This window comes from Rhipicephalus sanguineus, chromosome 1 (assembly GCF_013339695.2).
Source record: "Rhipicephalus sanguineus isolate Rsan-2018 chromosome 1, BIME_Rsan_1.4, whole genome shotgun sequence".
Classification (NCBI taxonomy): Eukaryota; Metazoa; Arthropoda; class Arachnida; order Ixodida; family Ixodidae; genus Rhipicephalus; species Rhipicephalus sanguineus.
In genome coordinates this window covers 143,825,747-143,850,729 of record NC_051176.1, presented here as the reverse complement: position 1 = coordinate 143,850,729, position 24,983 = coordinate 143,825,747, and the positions used below count along the sequence as shown (strand labels likewise).

Genomic DNA, 24,983 nt, shown 5'->3' with positions numbered 1-24,983 from the left:
AAAGATGTTTCGCGATGCGCAAGAACAAAAAAATGTAGTAGAAAAAGAACGGTTTCTGTGACCGCAAGCTTTTAAAAGCCCGCAGTTATCTAGCGAACGAAACTGTTTTTTTTAATGTCTTGTATTCCGCAATGCGCCGCGGACGAAAGAATGTCGCTTATTGCGTGCTCTTACAGGAAGAGATTTACGCGTCATCTTTCCCGTTTTAAGTGCGCTATAAAACGCGACGCTAGCCTTTCTTTAGGAGTGCACGCTCGCCTAGACGGCTCCGGCCGAGAAGCCTTTCTTGGCTCAGGTATACGGTCGCACACAAGAGCGGTAGCCTTTTCTTCGTGTCATTGGCGCACCTTCAACGGCGCACCTTCAACGGCTCCCGCTGGCATCAAGGCGGGAGAAATGGAGCAGGGACGCGCATGGCATCTCGCGTAGGCTTAACCTCCGGGCAGCTCAGGGAGTGAGGAAAGGGGGAGGGAGAGAAGGAGGGCGAGCTCTCGCGATGTTGGCTCGTTCCGGCGCTCGCCCGATCGGCCCCCCCAGTGACAGCGGCATTTTGTCCCTTGCACTGCTCGTGATCCGCGCCGTCGGATCCCGGTTGGCGACAAACGTGAGGTGCGACTACAGCACCACCTTTCAAGACCACCAATACTGAACAAGCACTCCCCGCTTACAACAGCTTCTCAAACAAACAAACAAACAAACAAACAAACAAACAAACAAACAAACAAACAAACAAACAAACAAACAAACAAACAAACAAACAAACAAAAAGAAAGAAAGAAACGAACCCTTAAATTGAAGTGTCGAGCACACTTTCATTAAGGGTATACTTGTTGGTACATAATTCTGGCACACTGCAGCGCAAAAAACACACACAACGGACGCAACACGAACGACGACGACGAGCGCTGAACTTGCAACAATCTTTACTGGAAAAATTGCACATACATTTATGCTCTCCGACGCAGACGTCATCCACTACACATGCGTAGGTACGCCATCTCTTTATCAGTTAGTTGTATAGGGACGGCACGCTTACACAACTCTCCCCCAGATAGATAGGAAATGCGTTCTGCCCATTACCCAATGCCGCAACTGCCGGCCTGTAAGGTCGTTAAATGATATAAATAAATAAATAAATAAATAAATAAATAAATAAATAAATAAATAAATAAATAAATAAATAAATAGAAGTTTACTCTCGAATGGAGTGAATGACGATGTTTCGGTGTCGGGCTGGCAGGAAGAGTGCACTCACGGATTTTATTGTCCAGGTAGGAGTCGTCGCCGACGGGCAGTTCGGCGACGGGCAGGGCGGTGCGCACGGTGAGCTTGGGTGCGGCCGCGGTCTGCACGTTCGGGTAGACGGCCGCGAGGACCACGGCGTACTCGGTGCCCTCGCGCAGCCGCGTCACCAGCTTGGACTGGATCACCGCGGGCAGCATCAGTGCCTTCTCCTCGCCTGCGCCACAGACACGTCCATGCACATCCCCTGGCGGGAAACTGTTTGCGTACAATACATGCGAAAACGCGGAGGATAAGGATGGACACACAGAAAGGACTCTCGCTAGTTTCACCTTTGAGAAGTACTGCTTATGTCAGAAAAGAAATAGTAAGGAAAACAGCAAAGCTTTTTTTTTTATGCAGTTTGACGAAATATTGCTCAAGATAACGGTATTTCGTCTTGAAAAGTACGAAGCTTCGGTGTTTCTTGCTGAGCACGAGTATGTACAGTAACTATCAGAGTCGTAGCCAGAAAATCTTCTCGTGGAGAGGGCGAGGGGGGGGGGGGGGTGTTCAACCACCCTTTATGTAGGTTCCTGCGTTTGTTTGTATGTGTGCTTGTAATAAACGTGCAAAATTAAAAATTTGACTTTTATTAAAGCATACGAGTGCATGAAATAGCTATACATATAGGCATATACTCCTGGATACAGCGTCCAGAGCGATAAAAAAAACTTTCTGCTTGTGATCAATCGTTAAATCGACCACATTTCCTAAATCTTTCATTGCCGACACGAGATATATACAGCAGCATGCGCCGCTCGTAACGTGATTCTCTATTTCTAGGCGTCATGCTTGCACCACTCGGTTTGGATGAAGTGCGACACGGTGAAGTAAGTACGAGATGTTGCTGCCGGTGTTTTGGACGCTGCGGGCTTCATTCGCGTTTAGTTTCTCGCCACCTCGAGAAGAATAAAGGAAGCGCGAAAAGAGAGCGAGATTTATCCTCTCGACAGCCGTCCTGCCGAACCCATTTCGCGTAATGGAAGGAGGCGAAGACGAGCGTACATAAGCAAACATGGAACCGCCCACGCGAGGCAAGACACAGCAGAGGCAAACCCGAGCTTGCATGTGTTGCTTTCCCATGCAGAGGACATCCTCGAGCGCAAGTGATGGGTGTTGCGGCCTTCCGAGATTAGAGTGGAAAGACGAGACGAGGCCGCTCTCTCCAAAATATGAAGCGCAGGCGCGAACAAGAGGAGATAAGTCGCTTTAGCGGGAATAAAAGGCCAGCGTAAGCGTCCAAGGAAGCAGAGAAAGTAAAAAGAAACAAACCCCATCTCTTAAGCCCGCTTCATCGAACGGCTTTCGAGAATGCAGTGGCGCCGCGCGGACGGTTGAACGGACGTAGGGGACAAAGAGGAAGGGACACTCGAGAGCGAAAGCGAGGCTATGGGAGTGTGCGCTGCTCTCCCAGCGACACAGAGCACGCGCGCCTCTCTCTCTCGTCTTGTTTTTCTGTTTTTCTTGTCATTCCAACTTTCCCAGGCTTCCTTTTTTCTAAGAACAACCCTTTTATGGCAGAATAAGGGCTGTTTATCAAAAAATAAAAAAAAGAAAGCAAGAACTAGCAGCACTTACTGCACGTATCTTGCCCTCCTTTTATTCTTATCAAACCCACCTCTGTTGCTGTTCCCCGCAGACTGCTTCTTTTCTCGTCGGTCACGCCTCAATGTTTTCTTTGCACTCTTCTCCTTACTGTACTGCAACAAGCCACCCGTGGCCCACTTCCATTATTCTGCCATATACACCTACAAATCTTTCCGGCCCCTATATTTTACGGCCTGTTCCTTCATATTTTTTTTTTCTCCTTTTCGCTCGTGTAACTCCGCAGAGTATGATTCACCGGCGCGCAGGCCGCGGCTGACTGTGCAGCGCTCCCCAAGTGCGAGCGGCGCGCGCCTGTTTGCTCGGCCGCGCGGGCAGTCGGGCCGCGGCTGGATTTTCCTATATCGGGACTCGCAAGAGCTCGAGTCGCAACCGATACGGGGAATTCGTGTCAGAAGTTTATGGCCCCCGAAATCGGCTGAAGCTTCTCCTTCTCTTCTCTCCTTGCGCGGTGGCTACACCCGGCCGCCCGCGTATAGCGCCCATCAAAGCGTCCCCAGAGGTGCCGCCACGGAAGCCTCGATTGAAGCCGCGTGCCGATATCCGCTTTGGCCGGTCTCTAGAATCCCCCAGCAGCCATATGGGCGCTCTGCTAGAGCGCCGCAGTGGGTGGGAAAGAAAGGGACACATTTCTCCCGACCGAGAGGTAGCGACCTGGCTGCACCTCGCAGCGAACGGCGCCAGTGTCTCCGGCGCTAGCGGAGCGAGAAATCTGTTCGCGCGAGGAGTGTTCTGCTGTCAGCAGCCAATTCGCATACCGAAGGCCGAGGGGTGCCCTGGTAAGAAGCGAATGCCGGTGACGAATGCCAATGATTTACTCGAATGTCACCCGAGACGTTGCGGAAAACATTCTGGTACACTGAACCATCTTGCGCTTGCTTTCTTTATTTATAATAACGCTATTTTACTCTTCCTCTTCGATCTTTCCTTTTTTTTCTTGCTTAAACTTAGCCGTCAATTGCAATCAAGATCGAACGTGTTGAGCAATTGGCGACGCTCTTTTGTGGGCTCAAAAACGAATATTATGTTCCGTAATGAGTAATGTCAATAGAACCCCTCAGGAGGAGGGTTCTAGTTAGTGCTAGCTGGCCGAGGCAGCGGCTATACGCACGATCCCGTCAGTCCGACACACCGCAAGCCACCAGGTACTAAGAAACGCCGAAACGAAAAGCCAACGGCGCATCGTATTATGTTCAGCGTAAGTAAAGCGGACGATTTCCCAAGGCGTATTGGTGTGCCGCAAGTATTTCCATGGGAAAGTAAGTGCGCGATCCAAAATGCGTTACATGCGTAAACACGAAATTAATCGGACCTCGGTGGGCTCCCCGCGCCTGGATCAGCGCTCTGTGCATGTACAGCGGGCGCAAGGACCACGTTAACAAAGTATACACGACATAGGCCTGAAGAGGTGGAGCACGCGGGTTGTGCCGTGGCAGCGCCCTCGGATGCGGCTCATTAGGGCCAATCGCGCGGCGTGCGCGGGCGGTCGTCCGAAAAAAAGGGTCATTCGTCAAGCGGCCGTCGTGAGTAGCGGCGCTTCGGGAAGCCCCTAATCGAGGCCCCCGTGCGCGCGCCACAATAACCCTCGGCGCCGCGGCTCAATGGATCTGGCGCGGCTCTCTTTCTCTGTTTGGCCTGTGAGCTAGGCATCTGTGTGTGTGTGTGTGTGTGTGCATGGAGCGGTTCAGCCGCGACAACGACGGCGCCAGCAAAGGATCCTTTGCGAGCTCTCCTCGCTAAGGTCCTGCTCCCGCACCTCAGGCTAGCCTTTACAAGGACGGGATGTGCGCATCGTACAGCGCGTTTCTTCCGCCACGGTGTTCGCTGTTAGCTTCATCTGGTTTATGCTACCTTTCACCGTTCTAAGATAGTTGAACATATAGTTTCATCTTGCCCATGCCACCTTTCTTCATTCTAAGACCCGGTTGCGCGTAAAAGCAAGCACGGGTATCAGACTTATAAAGAAAAGAAAAGAAAAGAAAAGAATATTGATCTCTCTTTTATAGAATCGCTCATAACACAAAGGTGAAACTTGTCTCCACAGAAGTACTTGCAGCTGTGTTGGACCTTAACGGGGCCCTGCAACACTTTTTGAGCATGCGCAGCCGATCGGTAGTCGAGGCTTCTGAGAGCACGTGAGCCAAACATTATAGCGCTGTACGCGGCCTGGAATTTACAATTAATTCTCAAAGTCAGCCAGAAATCGCTCGCTCTTCTCTCGACAAATGATGTCATAAAACCCAAAGTCCACGGCCACTGGCTGACTTGAGCATTGTGAGCTGCATACAGTTACCGCGGCCGCCGCGACGTGCCCCCGCGCTCGCTCACGATCACACTGAAAGTAAGCCGCGCGTTCGAAGAAAACAAGAAGTGCTCATGACGCGCGTTGGCGAACGGACGTAGCTTCTTGCCCTCTTATCATCCACCCCCCGTAGCTTTTAGCGCGCTCGCTGGAACGAAAGGAGAGAGAAATCGCTTTAGGGACACTAAAGGAAAATATTAAGTCGACGTTGATTGTTGAAACAGCGGTCCAGAAACCTTGTACTTCTACTTTTGTGCCAAGGAAGTGCTTATTTTGAAGTAAAATTACGTTTTAGTGGTCCGCATCGCGTTAGCGCACTTCAAGTCACCCGCCCGAAAGCGGTCTTTCTCACGTCACTATTGCCGCGCCCAATGTTGCCCGCCTTTACTGCGCGGCGGCGTGCACTGGCGGCGTGCACCAATCGGGCATCCGGCAACATCACATGCACGCGGCCTTTTTGTCGAACTTTCTGTCAGAGCGACTTTCACGAGCGCGCAAAACACACGCGGCAGTACGCGATACCAAAACTACCACTGAGACGCGACCGCGTGAGCGAAGCAGGGCGCCGGGCGAAGCGCCGTTTGGCGAAAACGGAACCTTTGAACCACACGCACCGTTCACCATGGCAACGCCAAAGAGGTTCTTTTTTCCATGAATCAAACAGAAACGAACAAGCAGCATTTCATTACGTCTCTTGATGCACGGAAGGTTCTTTGTTTATTGCAGCTAGTTTGATTACGAGTGATTAATTGTAGTCGGACTCTCTCACGTCATCGGGATCATTTCCAAAATGTGCCGCTCGTGGCGCCCATCGTGTGATACATTTAGCTTAATTTCTCGGTAAGTAGGACACTGCTGTTGATAATATCGCCGTTTTAGACGTTGTCATACATTGAGCTTTCACTCTGACATAAATTGTTGTTTGGCTTTAGTGTCCCTTTAAAGCGTGCGACAAACCCCTGTAACTCCGATCGGACTTGACCGATTCGAAAAATTTTTGCGGCAGTCGATTCGTGAGGCAATAAACTCCTTTTATGAAGCCATTCGATTATCACTTAGAAAAGTGTTGCAGGGCCCATGTAAGAAATACGTTTTGCATAGCGCGTGTGTTGCTGTTGGGCCGGCATGACAGATTCGACGTGAATGCACAGGTGTTAACACCGCCTTCCACATCTCCGCCCTGCATTTTGGTTCGACTTCGTAGTGTTTTTGGCAATCCGGTATGTAGCGACGCACTCTGATTCTCGAATGCGAGAGGCACAGTTAGTATTGTGCGCTTCGAATACGTGAAAGGGTTGTGCTTCCCGCTAACGCGTGTCTTATGCTGGTAGAACGCATTCATGCCGAGACTCTCTCGCAACGCTTCGGCCGTCTCTGCACCGGCCGCTCATATAGATGACGGCGCCATTTCTGTCAGAGTTAGACGCACATGTTATGCGTTCGCGCGTGGGAAAGTGATTGCGTTTGGGGCGAAGTGGTCAGCGCGTTTGGCTCCTCGAAAGTCGCGAAGTCTGAGGTTCGATTTCCCGACCGGGCGACTCAGTGAAGCCTTTTTTTTTTCTGAATTTATATCTGAGCTATTCGCGTGCCCTTTTATTGAAGTCAGTTCCTTGACTGAAATGACGGGCGACAATCTTTAGCGGAACCCGGCATGAAACTCTTTCGTGTTAAAAAAGAGTCACAGTTTCGCCGCAACGACGAAGCAATGAATGCGACAGCAATAAATTGGAATGTAACGCGAAGAACGGAAAGCAGCTCGAAATTACCAGCGCGTCGCTCGAGCTCAAAGGACGCACGAAAAGGACGTACACAGGACGAGCGCGAACTATCATGCGTCACAGCTCGACACTTGAAGCGCACTGCTCAAACATAAAGCGGGACGCACGAAACGAACGAACAGGTAGGTACACACAGGACGAGCGCGAACTAACTGTCACAGTTGTTACTTATTTCTGTTTGAACAGCGCGCTCCTTTCGCAAACGCGACCGCTGCAGCGAGTGAAGTGACCTTCGTACGCTCTGTGACTTCAGCGCGGACGTCGCGGGGAAAGCACAAGACATACAACCCCCCGCTCCACCCCCCCCCCGGTCGCGCCCTTCTTTCCTCGAGATAAGCGCACGAAGGAGACAATGCCCTGTAGGGCGAAGAGCAACGGCGTTCGTAGGAGCGGGGCGACGATCTTTAAAGCGCGCCACGCGCGCACTTCGCGCCATCTATGTGTTGACTAAGAAAGGTGCTGAAGTAAATGGTGTATATAAATAGCTCGCCGTTAGCAGGCTGAAAGACGGTACTGTTCGCGGCCTAACCGTCTAACGCCGCGCGCTGCGAAGCGAGAGGTCACCCGTTCGATTCCGTGCGTCGGGAAGTGTTTATGAATCATTTTTCTTTGTGGCTTCTATATATATATATATATATATATATATATATATATATATATATATATATATATATATATATATATATATACGGTGCATGACGGCGACGACGGCAAAAATCAGCCGAGACTGTCCATATAATTGCTATCGCAATAAAAAAAAGAATAATAAACGAGCTAAATTACCCGGCCAACAAAGACCACGCGGCCCTCAAGCTTTCGAGAACGAACAGAAGGTGATGGCGATATCCGAGGGACACTCGCGTTTCCCGCACGGTAAATGCGTTAAAATGAGCTCTCTTCACAACGCGTCTTCGGTGCCGTTTATACCCCTTACGCTTTTTATTATACTATTGTGCAAGGAAAATATCGTCTACGCACATTGACTCTATATAGCGAACGTTTCAGGTTAGCTATTTATCGCCCGAGGAATCTGTTCGTCCAAAGAGGAGAAAATTGAGTTTTTACTGTTACGGGCCCAACGTTCCAGCATTTTCAACACCAGGCTGCAGTTGTCTTTTCCCTATCGCGCATATAGCATTCCGACGCATGAGACACCTCAGTCTAGTGCAATGCGAAGCTTGGACAAAGTAGAGCATTTTCTTTCGGTTTCTTTTAGGTTAGGTAAAAATAAACAGAGGAGTTGTCGTTGCTCTTCGCTGGGGATCTTCTGCCCTCGATAAGTAACCAAGGTAAAAAAAAATAACGAGACGCTTCAATTCCTGTATTAGGTAGTATACTATAGAAGCAGGTAAACATAACACACAGAGAGAGTAAGTAAATGTCGCTCGCCGAAGAGGTGCACGTTTGTAGAAGGATGACATAGCAATGCTTAACCATGTACGTACAAGCGAGACCTTAATCTTACTAGAACCAAACTCTGCTACCCAGCTCCCTATGCCGCTCTACACATGCCAGACAGTGCGAGCGCCCGCTGGTCTCGTGATAGAGCCAGCGCTGCGCCAGTGTCTTGGTTCCTGTCTAGAGTGTTCTGGGTCTGCGATGGTATAAGCGTTGCTTTAGCTAGGAACAAGATTCCATGCTACTCTGTTGAACTACTGCATGGAAAACGTAATTCAGTGAAGAACCTCTCAACCGATTCAAATTAAGGGCTTTGCACTTGAGAAAGAAAACTAAGCTCTAGCAAGAATGAATGCATTTAACATATGATGCTGCATTTTTTAAAGAGAAGATACGGGAAACCAGCAACGGTTTCACAAAAACTGAAGTACGATGTTTACTTGTGAGTCTCTGCACCAATAATAAATATCGTGCGGTTATGTGCACTGCATTTATTGTGTGGCTGAAGTGGACCAATGTGGTACACAAACTGGAAATTACGTGAAACTGTTCTAGTGTTTATGATGATGTGATAGTCACCGCTTTCACGTCCTCCAATGAGCGGTTTACTTCAAAGCCAGAGACTACATATTAATTTCACCCGCCATGATGCAGTATTCGATCGTGGATATCGTAAGTATACTATATTTATTTATAGTATGAGTAAACTCGGCGCTTCAGATTTTTCGATAATCGCTAATACTCAAGGGCTGTTCTAAGAAAATTGGTAGCAGAAATCGAGAATCAAATTATTGCAGTTACTAAGCTCTAACGTTCGCTCTAAATCTATGCACACGGATGACATTGCATTTCGCCCCATCGGAATGCGACCGCCGTGGATGGGAGTCGAGCCCGCGTCTTTGATGTTAGAAGCGCAACACGCGATCAAGTTACCCCTGGAGCTGTCTGCTGTCGTTCTGTGGACATTATACTGCACCAGTTCAAGTCATATGTCCAAGCGGACAATACGGCATTGTGTCACTGTCAACAATTACACATGTCGTGCGATATTTTCGTTCTTTTACATGGTGCGGAAGTTTTTAAAAACTTACCCATGACAGTTAACGCTTTTCCGCGCGTTCTTTTGCGCAAGTTTTTAAGGAATGTGCAGCAAAAAAGTCAACGAGTGAATCACAGACTGATATCGACTACCGAAAAGTCGGGACAGCCTTCAACGCGCGATTTAGCGTTTATATAAGCGTGTCTGTTATCTGCAATGCAAGGAAGCATTCCCTGGGGTGTCGTGCCCTTTCCGCCTTCGAAACACTGTGAGGCTGAACCGTGGCATGCGCTAGATCACACAGCACGTGTTCCCTTCTGGAGCACCAGGAGCCACGAACTGAGAGACCAGAATTAAAGATTCGACAACAGCGCTGCTTTTCCCGCGACAGCCACTTTGTCCACCCAGTTATTTTGGGGGAGTTGTGACACTGAGTTCGGTTCTCTCTAGCAAAGTTGGCTTATATATAGCAACGTACGCACATACTATCTTGTTTTCTTTTTTGATTTTTTGCGCGCATGGAATATATAAGTACATTTTAAAATGGTTCACATACGTGAAAAAGCGACTAACGAACCTGAACCACGACCATAACAACAGCAATGACAGACAGAAAACATAAAATAGAGGATAATTAGAACAAAAACATGAAGAAATTAGGACCACACAAACAAATAAGCACATAAGCCGAGCATAGTCTGCAGCTGTATATGTATAAACTGAGAAAGAGAAAACAAGCAGCCACCCGACTTGTAGCACGAAGCCACAAGGAAATCCATACGGATTTCTCAGAAATAAAGCCTCTTAGTCGCCGAATAATTCGTCCTAGTGCGGGGTTCGAACCCGGAACCAACGCCTTTCCGGGGCGGTCACTCTACCAGTTGAGCTAACCCGGAAGCCAGCAATTGGCAGCGCGAGGGCGAATTCATCGACAACTCGAAGCAACTTTTGCAATATGTATAGACTAAGCACAATATAAGGGCAACATGTGAACGTCCATTCACAGCGCACGTTGCCGAGAGGTCCAAGGATTAACAACAGCAGAGGAGGCGTCGTACACAATGAAGTTCAAAGTGAGAGGCGACTATTGCTAGCTGAACATTACATTGCGCATTGACAGATATGCCCAAAGATCAAAATATAGCTTGCGCGCGATGCAGATACGTTGCTGTATAGCTTTCGCAGCTACATCGGTGTTGCTTTCATTGCAATGAACGACGACTTCCGGTTGAGGAAGAGAAACACCATCCACACGCGCTCATGAAGTATCGGCACCATAGAGGTGTTCGTAACGCCATAGAAGAGTGAAAAGAGTGCATCTGCTATAAAGCTTACGCGACCATTCCGACAACGGCTTTTACACGACGAAAGCCGATCGGGTTGGTGCAAGTTTTGATGCCTGGGGGACGTCGATGTGGCTCGTTCTCGCGGGTCACTTGCTTAGTGCGGCTGCTTTGAGAGATCAAACGACAGTGCGGACAACGAGTAAGCTACTGCGAATTCCATGCGCTCGTTATTAATCTCAATAGGTGTATCAAAGTTGGGAAGCGATGATTAATTAGTACCCTAGTGGAAACAGCCTGAAGCACACGGAAAAACATGCGCCCCTAAAAGCTGATAAAAGGTGTTCGCAAGGACTTCGAACGTACGCGTACTGGCCATTGCGTCAGTTTTGATGCTCGGTATTCGTCGGCCACGAGACCTCGCAAAAATCGCCCTTTCAGCGCGTTAACTGGGCGACCACGCAAGCTAGCACACGGATGCGTTTATTTGGTCCACCTAAAGCCCCCTTCAGCGCCAGCGACATCTCCCTATTAACTGCGGTTATCGCACGGTCACTATGACTCTCCCTCGACCAAAAGAGCCTTAGGGTCGTGGCTCGTCGTTAGGCGGATTAATTTCGCGGATGCTAATCCAATTCGATGCCGACACTCTCCCGAGCGAGCGACAGCCGAGCATGGGATCGGCGCTGTTGGACTCGCCTGCGCATAAATTTGCGGAGACATAGAAATGCACGCAAATTCCACAGCCGTCCGAGCATGCCCAGTTCCGCAACGCAAACGCATTCTGGAAACGGCTGGCGGGCCATTTATGACTCGGCAGCGACGCGCGAAAGCGGCGCAGCCATGATGTCATTATTCATCACCTAGTGATGTGTGGATTGCCCTAGCTGAGCTCTATTGTAATTTTTGCAATTCTAGAAGCCGTTGGAATCACATAAAAAAGGAACTTAAGAAGGCTTAAAAAGCAAAAAGAAAAGGAGGAAAAGAAACACGTGAAAACCAACAAAAGCAACAAAAACTTGGAGGACGCTTGAGCTTCGCCTTCAAGAGTAGAACGCGATAGCGCAATCGGGCCCCATGCGCATCGCCTTCTCAATTGCTGGCCTGCCTTCGGTTCTCGGTGCATGCCTCAACCGTGCCGTAGGGAAACGAACAAGTGTGCGCGTTACATTGGCCGTTTCAAACTATCCTAGAATGCCTACCGGAAGTATAGTAGTTAAGTGCCCACTACGCCATAATTCTTCCTTTTGCCAATCAGTGAAGGGCCCACTAAGCGTCCGTAAGGCAACACGCGAACCGACGCAGCTGTTCACTTTATTGATGCTTTTGCAGCTGATGATGATTTAAAAACTACGCCACAGTCACCTTCCCGCCGCATGCTTCGCATAACATAGATTCCCACGGTACGTGGGATCTGCCGAATTTTTTTTTTCTGAAGCAGTTACAAGCAACAGTGTGTATGGCTCTGTGGTAGAACACCTGCTTGCCACGAAGACCACCTGGGTTCGAGTCTCACTCGAACCGAATAATTTTATTATTTATTTTATTTTCATCTTTCTGGATTTTTCGCTCACGGACAAGACGATGATTTTTCGCTCACAACCAATGACGCCGACACCGGAATTTCTGCGAAACGAGCTCTTTAACGCTATCGCGTTAAAAAACCACCAAACCAAGCACAGAAAAGAAAACAACACACGCGAGAACTTAGCCGATTTGATCGGTTATTCTCATAACATATCACTATCATCTGCTGCGCAGAGCAGAAAATTTATTCCGCACAATTGTCGAATAGCAATTCACCGATTCTAACTTAGTGTTTGTAGAAATTATTTGATAAACTTAGAGCCGCTTGGCCATAGAAAAGATGATCAAACAACCCTTGGCGATCAGCATACTGGAAGTATATTCTGCACGGCAAGCATGCCACAAGTTGATACTGCATTTCACAAGAGAGCACAACTGCGAGTCTCGAGTGGCTGTTGAATTACTGCCAGTGTGCATGAAACGTTTAGCCGCATGCAGTGTTTCCGCGCGCCTCGTACTGTCGTCGTTCGTTAACGACTACGTGTGCTGAGTCGGTTCCCATTCATTCGCCTGGCAAAGCTATTCGACACGACAGTGTCGCTCGATGCGTGTAAGGTCGATTAATTAATATTGTGTATTTTGTGTATTAATATTGTGTATAACAAAGAAAACGAGCCCTTGAAATTAACACTTCTTTCCTTTATATATATATATATATATATATATATATATATATATATATATATATATATATATATATATATATATATATATATATATATATATATATATATATACTCATATATACTCATTCTGACGAAGGCCGTGCCACGGCCGAAACGTAAATGAGTAAAAATATGCAATTTTCGTAAGTGTGCTCCTTCATTTCTTCAACTACATGTGCACCGGACCTTCAGAACTTTCTTTTGAATTATATATATATATATATATATATATATATATATATATATATATATATATATATATATATATATATATATATATATATATATATATATATATATATATACATGTGTGTGTGTGTGGGTGATCAGGACATGGCGAGGACATGCCACTTCCAGCACGCTTTGGAGTCCTATACGCGTGCTTACTTACATGGAGGCGCAGCTGTCTGAAAATCGCCTCCGAGCAAGCTCGACAGAACGAAACCCTAAGTCGCTTGGAAGGACAATCCACCCTGTGGGAAATGGGCGTCATGGGAGACTGGCTTTTGAGGCTACCTTCTCCGCAATAAGGGGTTTTGTGAGGAGAATTCCACATCATTGATTCCTCTTTTGTTACATTGAGGACGTATAGGTGTGTGCTTAAACCGGTCATAAACAATCGTTATAATTAATATCATGACACTCCAGGCGCATTTTTGCCGTCGCCGTCATGTTCCGTACAAAATTCAAATCGATAACATCGCCCCGCGAATCGTACGTTCTATGTGCGAATGAAAGCCCGCGAGCACTATCGACGAACGCCGCTCAAGCAGAGATGACACGAACGGACCGTCTCCGTCGCGCGAAAGGCGCATGGAGATGAGAACCGGAGGGGCGGCTGCGCGTGTCCGGTAGGAAATGCGTACTTTGACCGACAGGGCGTGATCGCCCGCGGTCGCGTGCGCCGGATCTCTGGAGGGCATCAGCGGATGACTTGTATCTTCGTAGTGTTGTGCTCTCACCGTAGTTAGCGTTTAAGTCATAGACAGCACGAATGTCACTTCGCCGCTGCAGTGACTGCGTTTCCTAAAGCAGTGACCTACTAGCCTACTTCGTATAACATTCCAAGCCGCTGCTATCGCATTCATTGCTTCGCACTGGCGGTGGAACTGTGACATTTTTCTTATTAACGATTGATTATACTTTAGTCGACACTGAACTTCGGTTATTTCGTTTCTGAGTCGTGCGCTCGGTCCATTGCAAGAGCAGAGCATTACTGCTGCCACGTAACACATGCAGCGCTGTAGGAGTGACATGCTGTGCCCTAGGGGTCACTAGAGCTGAGTTGGGAGTAGACAGACAGGGTAGAGCCATGAGATAAATGACACATGGCGGTGGTGGAACTACACGCGAAAACGACGTTAGTTCAATACACAACGAGCTATTCTTGTAGGTTATTCGTAAATTATGCTTTATCGTTTTTCGTTCACTGTTAGCTAAAGCTTCTATCGGCTGTTGTTGATGGCACTTCATTTCATTTTTCCTTTTTGCCGAGCAAAAGATCTTAGAACGCTGCATTAAGGGTCGATGCGGCTTGAAACAATGATGGCACACGTGAACAGCTACATATATGCAGTTTTCTTGCTTTTATACGTCTGACATGCACATATGTGCATGTGTACGTCATATATGACACACACGTGCACATGTATACATGTGCACGTTTGGTGTGCACATGGGTCAACTTGGCTGTGATTTTTGTTTCGAGCCCGGCAATGTAGTGAAGAAACGACATCAACGTCTCTAAGAGACAATGAATTAAGCAATTACAATCTACAGCTCGCGCCCCCCTTTACTTCCGCTCGCGCACAAACCGCTGTCCGCCAGTGCGGTGCACAGAATTGAGAGCAGCAGATGTAGCGATGTCTCTAACGAAGCTTGGCGCTGCCTTGAACGTGATATACATCTACCTAGCACTTGGGGTCATATCGGCGGGGAACCATGTGAAGCAACTGCGCCTTTATCTGCACCAAAGTTTGAATTAATTCATGTTGCATAAGCAGGTGGCCTGGGTTTTCTCTACTCCTGCTCTGAAGCGTTGTTTCGCACACTGTTGTGCAGATAATTGGCGCATCACAGGTCATAAGTTAATGATGGTTGACGCGAATGGAAATTACGAACAACACTGCAGAAGAAGTGCCACGCGTGAGAAAAAGAAGCTTACCGAAGGCAGCCTTGCCGGTGGGTGCGTAAGTGAGCATGTACCCTTGCAGCTTGACGTGTTTGTTTGGGTTCGGTCGCGGCGGCTTCCAGCGTAGCGTGAACGAGTGCTCGGCAATGGCGTCGATGGTCACCTCGCGTGGTGGACCCAGCGGCCACTGCTGCTCCGTCGTCTCTTCTGCGCACGAGAAGAGAAACGAAGAAGAGGTAAGAACACATACATACACACCACCACCACCAAACGAGAAATATATACCACGTACTCTTCGTTGAAGGAGATGTGAACGTCGCGGAGGATTCCTTAATAATAATAATTACGTCCCAAAACCACGATATGATTATGAGAGACGCCGTAGTGGAGGGCTCCGGAAATTTCGACCACCTGGGGTTCTTGAACGTGCACCTAAATCTAAGTACACGGGCCTCAAACGCGGAGGATTCCTTGAGGCGGGTATTTTTTCAGTAGTAAAGGCACAGACTTGGCCGAGGTGTACGCATTAGCTAGCTGGCATGACTGTAGCGTTTTATTTTTATTTATTTAATAATACTGTCAACTCTCTGTTGAGGGTTGTTACAGGGAGGGTAAAAATAAATGCAAACAAACCAAACAGGTATACCAAGTAGCAGCGTAATTATTTAAATGCATGTATAACGATTTTTCAAATTGAAAAACATCACTTGCATTTACCACAAAGCTTGACGACGCATTCCAAAATTGAATCACAGCTGGAAAAAAAGAATAACGAAACACATCACTGCGAGAAAAGTATGGAAGTAAAACATAATTGTGATTAACACGACTGCTTCATTTCCCTGGCAGTTACTCGCCTTTGTTAATTTTTAGTTGTCTATGCAGTATGGCAAAGAAATTTGAGCCGGCTCTTTTGCCTTTGTGCTTCTAGTGGTTCCAGTTCAGAGAACTCTAACATCTGCGCGGCGGAATCTAACCGACGGTACTTTGTGCATGTGAAGCGCACGGCACGGCGTTCATTTTTTTTCTACATTTTTTTCCAGGCTGTCCTGATGAGGGCTCCACAAAACCGACGCATATTCTAGTAATGGTCTAATGAAACTTTTGTAAGCAACCAGTTTTATATCTCGCGTAGCTTGCTGTAATTTTTGCCTTAAAAAACCTAGTCTCTGGTTCGCTTTCGAGCACAAATTTCCTTTGTGCGTATGCCATGCGAGATTTTGCGTAAGAGTGGCACCTAAATATTTAAATTGGTGAGCATGTACTAATAAATTACCGTAGATACAATAGTCAAAAGGCATAACGCTTGCTTTTTGAGTCATATGTGTGTATGTTGATTTAGTGTAGTTTATTTTCATACCCCTTACATAACACCACTGGCTGAATTTTTTCCAAACAAGGACTAATTTTGACTTGATAGTGCGCGCTCGTTATGGTAGAATAAATTAAACAGTCATCTGCAAAAAAGTTTCACTCTTACCGAATGTTCAACTACTGTAAAGATATCGTTGATGTGTACAAGAAATGACAGAGGGCCCAATACCGAACCTTGGGGAACACATGAAAACACTTGGAGTGAAACACTTACAAAGTGAAAATGAGTTGGTGTCACACTTGAAGTGAAACACTTACAGAATAAAAATGAATTGGTGTCACAAAAAAAATGCAAGGAAGTGAAAAATCATTAGCCTGAGAAAAAGCTGTTAGATTGTCATCAATACTGTCACCATCTTTCACACATGATACTGAATAGAAAACTCTTCTTGCTTTATGCACAAACGCCGACTACATGTTAACGTTTTCACTCAAGAAAAAGAAACGTTGACAGTCTGTACAACTCCTCTCCAGAAGCTGAGACACGCTGTCTTCGTTGCTACAGGCATGAGTATACTGACGGAAGCGCAACGGTAAGCATACGTAGGTATGCGCGGCGCATCTCGATGTGCGGTTTATGCCCGTAAAACAGATGCAGGCAGCACACATGGCACGTCAAAGTTATGCCACGGACACTATCTCCGTTCTATTGCGATAACAATTATATGGACACTCGAGGGGCCTTTCTGTCGAAGCCGTCGCTATCATGTTCCCCATAAAGTCCAAATTGATAACATCACCCCGCGCGTCGTATGCTCTACATATGTGCGAGTGAAAGCGTTCGAAGGTTGCCGACGGGTGCGGCTCAAGCATAGATGAAACGCGACGGCTGGCTCCGTCGCGCGAAGGAGCATGAAGCGGTTCCGGTGGCGGGGAGTTGGGTCGCTCGGACAGGAACTTCAAACTTTGATCAAAAAGACGTGGTAATGCGCGCTGGCGCGCGCGCCATTGCGTCATAGATCAGAAGACTGATTATACCCTTCTACGTGCTTTGCTCTCTTCGCTTACATTGCACTGAAGCGGTAGACAGCACGAAAACCGATTCGCTTGCTGGAGCGGTCGTGTTCGCTTGCGCCAGCGGTTTGTAGAGTTACGCCAGATCTTCACGAAGATCGAACCTTTACGAAGATCGGATCTTAAAGAAGTTACCTGCTAGCCTTACTTCGTACCACATTCCAATTTGTTGCTATCGCATTCAGTGCTTCGCCCATGCGGCTAAACTATGACTTACTGCCGCACTCTCCGTTTTGCGACATCTTAGTGGGCCAGTGGTGAGTAGCGGTGTTCGCCTAATTTCTGCGGCACATGCCTACGATGTTTTTTCTTCGCTGTAAAATTAGAATAACATCGCACAGAACAATCAGATAACTCCCATAGTGATACGGGGGTCATTTCTATTAAAAATTTTTTGCCGTTCATTTGATAAGCGCAATTAGGATTCCGCCAATCATTCATGCATATTATTTACGAGACATGCTGTTTAATACAATTCTGGCTTTGTGTTTAGTGTTTAACTTAAGCGAGCTGGTTTTAGAGTGGCGGGGCAGTGTAGTGAAATTAGAAAAATAAAACAGTGTAGTTATTGTGGACGTGAAACTTTCAGCCACGGGCTCCCCGCAGTCGCATATGCGTAAAGAATATATTGTAACGTTTTAGCGCTATAGGGAACCCAAGCTCAAGTTTGGGCGCGAGGCTCTCGCGGCCGAGCTATGCGTTACTGGGGATAGATGATGCCTGCGAAGGCAGTTTGTCGCCGGATTTGGCAGCGGCGGCGGCAAGGACATGTGCGCGCATGCGCTCCTCATTCGGCCCGGAGTACTGCTTGTCAGCAATAGTTACGTTGTGACGCACCACAAATGCAATCCGAAAGCTCTGCGCGTGTGCGGAAGCGGGACGCGCCGTGGATATTCCCAGTTAAGATAAGAGCAGTGACGCCGCTCGACGTTGCTTTGGACGCCTATTGCAAGCGCACCTTGGAAACAGGAGCGCAATAAGATCTTTATCGCGACAAGATGTTCGCTGTGGAGCACTTGATTAGGATAGGGAGTTATCAGTCTTTGTTTCTTCGCTCAAATATCCTGAAGTATAAAGGAGGGAGGCAGTTAAGTATGATTATATTCATAAAAAATTAATAGAACTCTATTTCAAGAAGAGCGGTGCAAGAAATCTTACACTGTTCGTTGCTCTCATCTCTTAATAAATACCAACCTATCTAGAATAGTGAGTCGGCACGCATATGATATGCAGCCAGCGCATCAACAGTCCATTAGATGTACTTACGCCCAACGTAGGTTCAAGGGGGCAATAACATATACCAGCCGCTCCTGTAGAACGAACGCGCTTGTATGGCGTATGCCCGCTAACGCAAAGGTACGTGCACAGTCTTATATACTCACTATATGCTGCTACGCTGCTGGACGCACTATCTAGACCCCAGGGCTGGCATAATGCAGAGATTCGTTTCGCTCAAGCATTAATTTCTTATTCACCAAACACTACAGATCGATTTTGGTGACGCCGTGGACGGAGCGCCGTCCACACCACTGACAAAACACAAATCTAATAACTGGAATATAATCGTTAAGTCACAACAGCCTAATAATGGCGGCCATGTGTCGCCCAACTAGACTATATAGTGTCGTGTACATACACAACGGCAATGTGTTTTGAAGCCCATGAAGGTCCTCGTCGTAAGAAAGTTTGGTGTATGATGTACTACATGCACGGCTAGAGAGAAGAGTCAACTTGAAAGTACGCACAGCCCATATTCATAAAAAATTCTTTCGTAGGAACGATTTCTGAACGGGCAGCATTAATTAAGAAGCGCGTACGAATATGTGGATGATCTACATGAGAACAATGCATTAGTCGCTTCGGTAATATCCAAACGCAGTTGTGACCTACTTATGGGAAGTTTTGTGAAGAATATGGCAACTGATTTGGTGACCGCAGTTCAATGTATAGCCCTTTGCGCGCAAAAATTTTCGCTTACTGCAATAAAGTGACGTTCGCGTATTGCGTTCACTATATTCTCAAATAATTGTTGAGCGTCACATTCGGAAATGAACTAAACAGCTGTTAAATTTAGCATTTTACCAAAACGCAAGTATATGCACATTACACATTGTACGAAGGTAAATCGCAGGTGTAGTGGGGCTTTTTTTAACGAAAACTGCAAAATTAGAAAAAAAAAAGCCTATCTGTAGCGCTATAGCAGAGTGCCAGTGGCAGCGCATCACCAAACGCACTTGATCAAGAACACGCGCTCGTTAAGGAGCCATCCCGGCCCTTCTCTTTTGAAGTCATCTATTATAATGGCTCTCTGGCAAAGCGAGCAATTTCTATTCATTGTTGGAAACGGAATAAAAATGAACGAAACAAATGAAACATTAAGATGTAGGGAATAATTCTGGCGGAAAATCTGCTAAGTAACCCGCTGCGCAGAACCTCAAGTTTGATTTTCTGGAGAAGAAAAGCCTCTGCAACTCCACAGGCGCACAGCGGCACTACTCGCCAGGGATGAACCAGTTTTTCGATCATCCGAGCCTTGGTGTAGAAAGATTCAGAGCGAGCCAAAATTTGCTATTTTTACAGCAGTGAAATAAGCTAACGCGCACGTGCACTTGGCGCAAAGGCGGTCATTCTGAAAAAAAAAAAATAATTACGAGCGAGAGTTTATTATCTAAAGTACCACGTCATACTGCGTACATCTTCTATCGATTATTCCATTTAAGAAAGCTCACTATGCTTCGCCACGCTCACTTCGTACGCCAGTTTCTCTCGTGCTAGGTGGCGCCCTCATTCGTGTTCATTATTCGAGCTTTTACGAGACACGACAGGCCGCATTCCCGCTGCCTATTGAAATTTGTCATATAAGACGCGGCGACACGTGCCATATGGGAAACAGCTTTGCTTCTTGGTTTATAAATCTAGGAGAACCGAGTGAGATCCAACGCGCCAGTGCCAGCTCCCTTCGGGCGAGCGCGCTGACACGCGTGTATGCTTAGCGCTCGGTCAACGACGGCCACGTATAAATGAGTTTAACAATATAAATGACGCAAAAAGAAGCAGGCGCGTGGCGCGACTGCTGAAAGCCTTTTCTCCTTATTTCCTTCTCCCCACCGCTCCACTCTTTTGTCCCAATCTGTGAGCCGTGCTCTACTACACCCGGAGCCCCGCCGAATCCCCCCTTCCCATCGTTCTCTCTCCCTTTTTTTTATTTCTTGCAGAATGCGCGTGCGGGCTGCCCCTCGAGGAGCAGCAGCAGCAGCCGTTGCACGTCCACCATCTGTGCCTCAGCGCCGGTTATACCATCCCCACCAACGCCGCCATCGCTGCTTCCTAAAGCAAGCCCCGGGAGAGGGCATGCGGCATCACCTGGCGCCGCGTCTGCTCTTTGGCCCTCGCCTCCCCCTAACCCGCCGGCACGAGACCAGCGGTTCTCGCGATCGGCTCATTTCTGAGCAGCGTAGCCGAGACCGCGGGTATCTCTCGACGCATGGCATCATTCATTTGTGCGAATCAGGCGGACCTCCGCCGCAGCTTTGTGAGGACGCGGACGGTTTCGGGCACCCGGAGTTACTCGCCTTCCGCCCGTCCAAGTTAATGGACAAAAAGAAATGTGTTGCGGAGTTTGACGAACCACAATCTGATCGTAGCCACGTAGCCAACAGATAACGAAGTCAACGAAAGTATAGAGTGTGTTATTCGCATTTTTTTTTCAGCTTCCAGCTCGTAAAACACCACGTGCTACGCGACGCCATCTGGCAAAAGAGAATATCCACAGCCACGGCTGCGAATGGCGCTGTCTAACACTCCCAGGGTTGCGCAAACAGAAGGAAGGAAGGAGGAAGGGAACAGAAAGGCAGAAAGCAGTGAGGTTAACTAGAAAACCTTCAGGTTGGCTACACTGCGCTGTGGGATTGGGGAAGAGGAATAGAAAGATGAGGGAGAGAGAGAGGAGAGAAGGGAAGAGACATAACAGACAGACATAACCAAGAAACTCGATGGATGGGGGAACGAACGCCGCCGATACCTCACTCGGTAGAGTGTCACGCGTCATGCGAAGGTTCTGGGGTGGGTACCCTCCGGCGGCTAGGTACTTTATTTTATTTTCCCTTGATTTCAAGATTACTACGGTTCAACTTAAAAAAAAAAGCTACAAATTAAACATCCTACGGCTTTCTTGGCTTTATTAACCGTTGGCTTAGTGTGGTTGTGTCAAACAAAAAACACGCCCCTGGATGATCCATTCCCGTTTGTCGTTGATCTGATTGTGAGGCATACCGCAGTAGAAGTAGGGGGTGGGGGGGGGGAGATGAACTTTAAACATCCGAGATTACTGAACGTGCAGTTTAATTTGAGTAGTACACCATAGTTTCTGCTTTTCGCCTGGATCGAAATGTCGCCGCCGCTGCCGCTGTCGAACCTGCGGCCCACCGAGCTGGGCAGCTAATACCGCCATGTCCACAACGGCGGCGGGTAGCTTGATGGATGGCAAGCGCATGAATAGGTGTCAGTTGCACCGGCTTACCAGGCAAGTCGACAGTACCATGCGCATAGTGCTGTCGATTATTATTTTTCCTTTTCTTGGCTGTTAATTCAGAATCAATTTCATGCTCTTGGGATAGCCGTCTCTGACGCTGGCCTATACCGTCACGCGTTTTCACACAAAATAAATAAAGAAAGAAACAACTTCGTATTTTCTTGCTGGTACGCATTCAATCAGGCTCCTGCTATTTTTTGCAATGGAAGTAAAGACACATAAAAGTGTAATAAAAGATAAGGCCTGGCATCGACAAGGACGTCGAAACTCACAGGTTTCGTACTTTAATGCAATGACACCATATCGAACACTGATCATAGCTGGAACTGCTGATGTACCCTGCCTTGCGGCAAACTGAAATGTAATTTGCATGTTCATGAGTGATATCAGCAAATGGAGTGATAACCTTTAAACAGCCTGCCAGACTTTTGTCTTTTGTAAATAAAACTGTGCGGCTAATCGCGCGTAACAAGCGACGGATAAGTAGGATGTGAATTTCTTTGCCCAACCAGCACACCAAACAACTCTGGCTGTTTGAAAAAAGAAACACAAAATCTGGCTTTAGAGCGCGAAGCATTGTTACATGTTGCGGGGATTAGGCTACGCAACGAAACATCTTAATGATACCGAAGGCGTTGAGCTTTCGATCAGTAAGATAGTTTAAATGAGTGTGGCTTTCTTTTTCGAGGGAATGTGACGCGAAATATATAAATATGATTCACTACGATGTGAAATACCAGCATATTTATTATTTTAATTCGAAGACCATTCACTCTAAAAAAAAACTTGGTCTATCGTCAACAACCGACCTTCAGGAGAAAGCACCCTTCCCCTTTGAAAAAGTTTTTCGAAGATGAAAATATTTTATTGAACTATTAAATTTCGGCTCATTCTAAAAGATAAATGAGTAGTATGGATGTTATGTGTTCAAACTTGTCTTATGTTACGATCGTGTTTCTTACATTATATGTAATTACTTATGTTCTGTGTTTTGCTGTGTATTATACGCCATCGAAATTATTTGACTTCATATATGCACATGTGTACTTGTTTTGCTTACCCGTACCCTGCACGAAACCTTGATTCATGCATACTGTTTGAGTGCATTGGACACACTGGTGTCCTAGTGAGTGCGATGTTTTGTGACATTTGTCTCTCTCCTTTTTTTTGTCGTATTCTTTGTTTCTTTCGCTAACGCCCCGCCACGGTGGTCTAGTGGTTATGGTGCTCGACTGCTGACCCGAAGGTCGCGGGATCGAATCCCGGCCGCGGCGGCTGCATTTTCGATGGAGGCGAAAATGTTTGAGGCCCGTGTACTTAGATTTAGGTGCACGTTAAAGAACCCCAGGTGGTCGAAATTTCCGGAGCCCTCCACTACGGCGTCTCTCATAATCATATCGTGGTTTTGGGACGTTAAACCCCAGATATTATTATTATTATTCTTTCGCTAAGTGACAAGGGGTAGCGTGCGCCACCCTAAATGCGCCAAGCTATTCCATTCATCATTTCTATAAAAAAATCCTCCATTCCAACCAAACTGCAGTTTCGCGGAACGCGCGAAAGCAGGTACCACCCCATCGTGATGCTTGTTCAATGTTTTGCTTGAAAACTGGGGCTCGAATGTAAGGTAGATTTGTGTTACATACCCACAGAGACACATCAGCGTGAGCGTCCGCGTAACGTTCGCGAATAATGGCTCCTCCATATAAAGTGCCAGAGTAATATGACCAAGTTAGTCGACGTTAGTAAATTGACGCTCACTGCGTTCTCTGTTTGCAGATCGCGCTCAGCAGCCGCCACAAAAGATTTTGAGGCGGGTTTCTCTCTCCTTTTTTTTCCAGCGCAATTTAGAGCCGGACATGACTAAGCCCCCACTGTGTGCATCGCTGAGGCAACGTTACCGCGAGGCTTGGTATACCCACGTCCAGCTGCACGCAATTCGCAAGCAGCAGTGAACCCCTTATACCTACGCCCTTTTCCCCGCCCTGTTGTCCCACACGCATGCATTTTTACTTTATCCGAAAAGGAGACGGAAGCGCATGCGCGCAAGAGCCGGCGCCGTCCTTTGTGCGGCAACGTCAACATGCATCGGGTCCCGACGAACCTCATCGCCGGTCCTGGGCCGCAAATATTAGCCGAGTGGCTTTGGGTTCTGCCCGTGTTCCGGGTGGGGTTGGGTTATTATAAGGGGCTGGGCACGACTGCCTACAACAAAAACGTTGCTGTAGTCGGACATCCGCGGACGAGTCCGTATTTGTCGCACAAGCCGAGGCTCGCGTTGCCTGGAGCAGCCAGCCTCGTCTCAAACATGTCGGCGCCTCAAGCCCCGAAAGCCGGTTTCTCCTATGCGGTCAGATCTGGTGCGCGCTCGATGAGCTGCAGTTGCTGGAGACAGCGCACCGGATAGCAAGTATTGTGGTGCTTGTGAATGAGCTTCTGGCGCGTAAAGGGAACTCGCAGAACGATTGCGATACCATTTTCTCAGCCATTGTCGCAAGATCAAAATAAATTTTCAGTGTTGCTATTTTCTAGAAGAACAGGAAGAGGCTTTACGTCTAACTGCTTGGGGTTCTATTAGGAACACTGATCTTTTCTTCTTTCGTGGTGTTTTCCTTTCTGACATGAACTTAAGAGATATGCTGGCGCTTTTAGAAGTATAATCTCGCCTCTCGTCACAGATAAAAATGGAAAGAGCGGCGCAAAGCGCGAGGCAAATTTTATTCACAGTTTTTCTTCACACATGCAATTCCAAAGCTGCAATTCGAATCAAATAATAATAATAATAATAATAATAATAATAATAATAATAATAATAATAATAATAATATCTGGGGTTTAAAGTCCCAAAACCACGATATGATTATGAGAGACGCCGTAGTGGAGGGCTCCGGAAATTGCGACCACCTGGGGTTCTTTAAAGTGCACCTAAATCTAAGTACACGGGCCTTTTCGCCTCCATCGAAAACGCAGCCGCCGCGGCCGGAATTCGATC

General features: G+C 47.3%; 1 protein-coding gene across 1 annotated transcript in view; it reads right to left on the bottom strand.

The window, feature by feature from the left end:
* Positions 1–24,983, bottom strand: part of LOC119399360 (multiple epidermal growth factor-like domains protein 9) — a 166,682-nt gene that overhangs the window by 52,439 nt on the left and 89,260 nt on the right. The window contains exons 2-3 of the mRNA XM_037666178.2: positions 15,106–15,279; positions 1,256–1,459 (exon numbers count right to left, since the gene is read on the bottom strand). Of these exons, the coding sequence (XP_037522106.1) occupies positions 1,256–1,459; positions 15,106–15,279 (378 nt within the window). The remainder of the gene's footprint in view (positions 1–1,255; positions 1,460–15,105; positions 15,280–24,983) is intronic.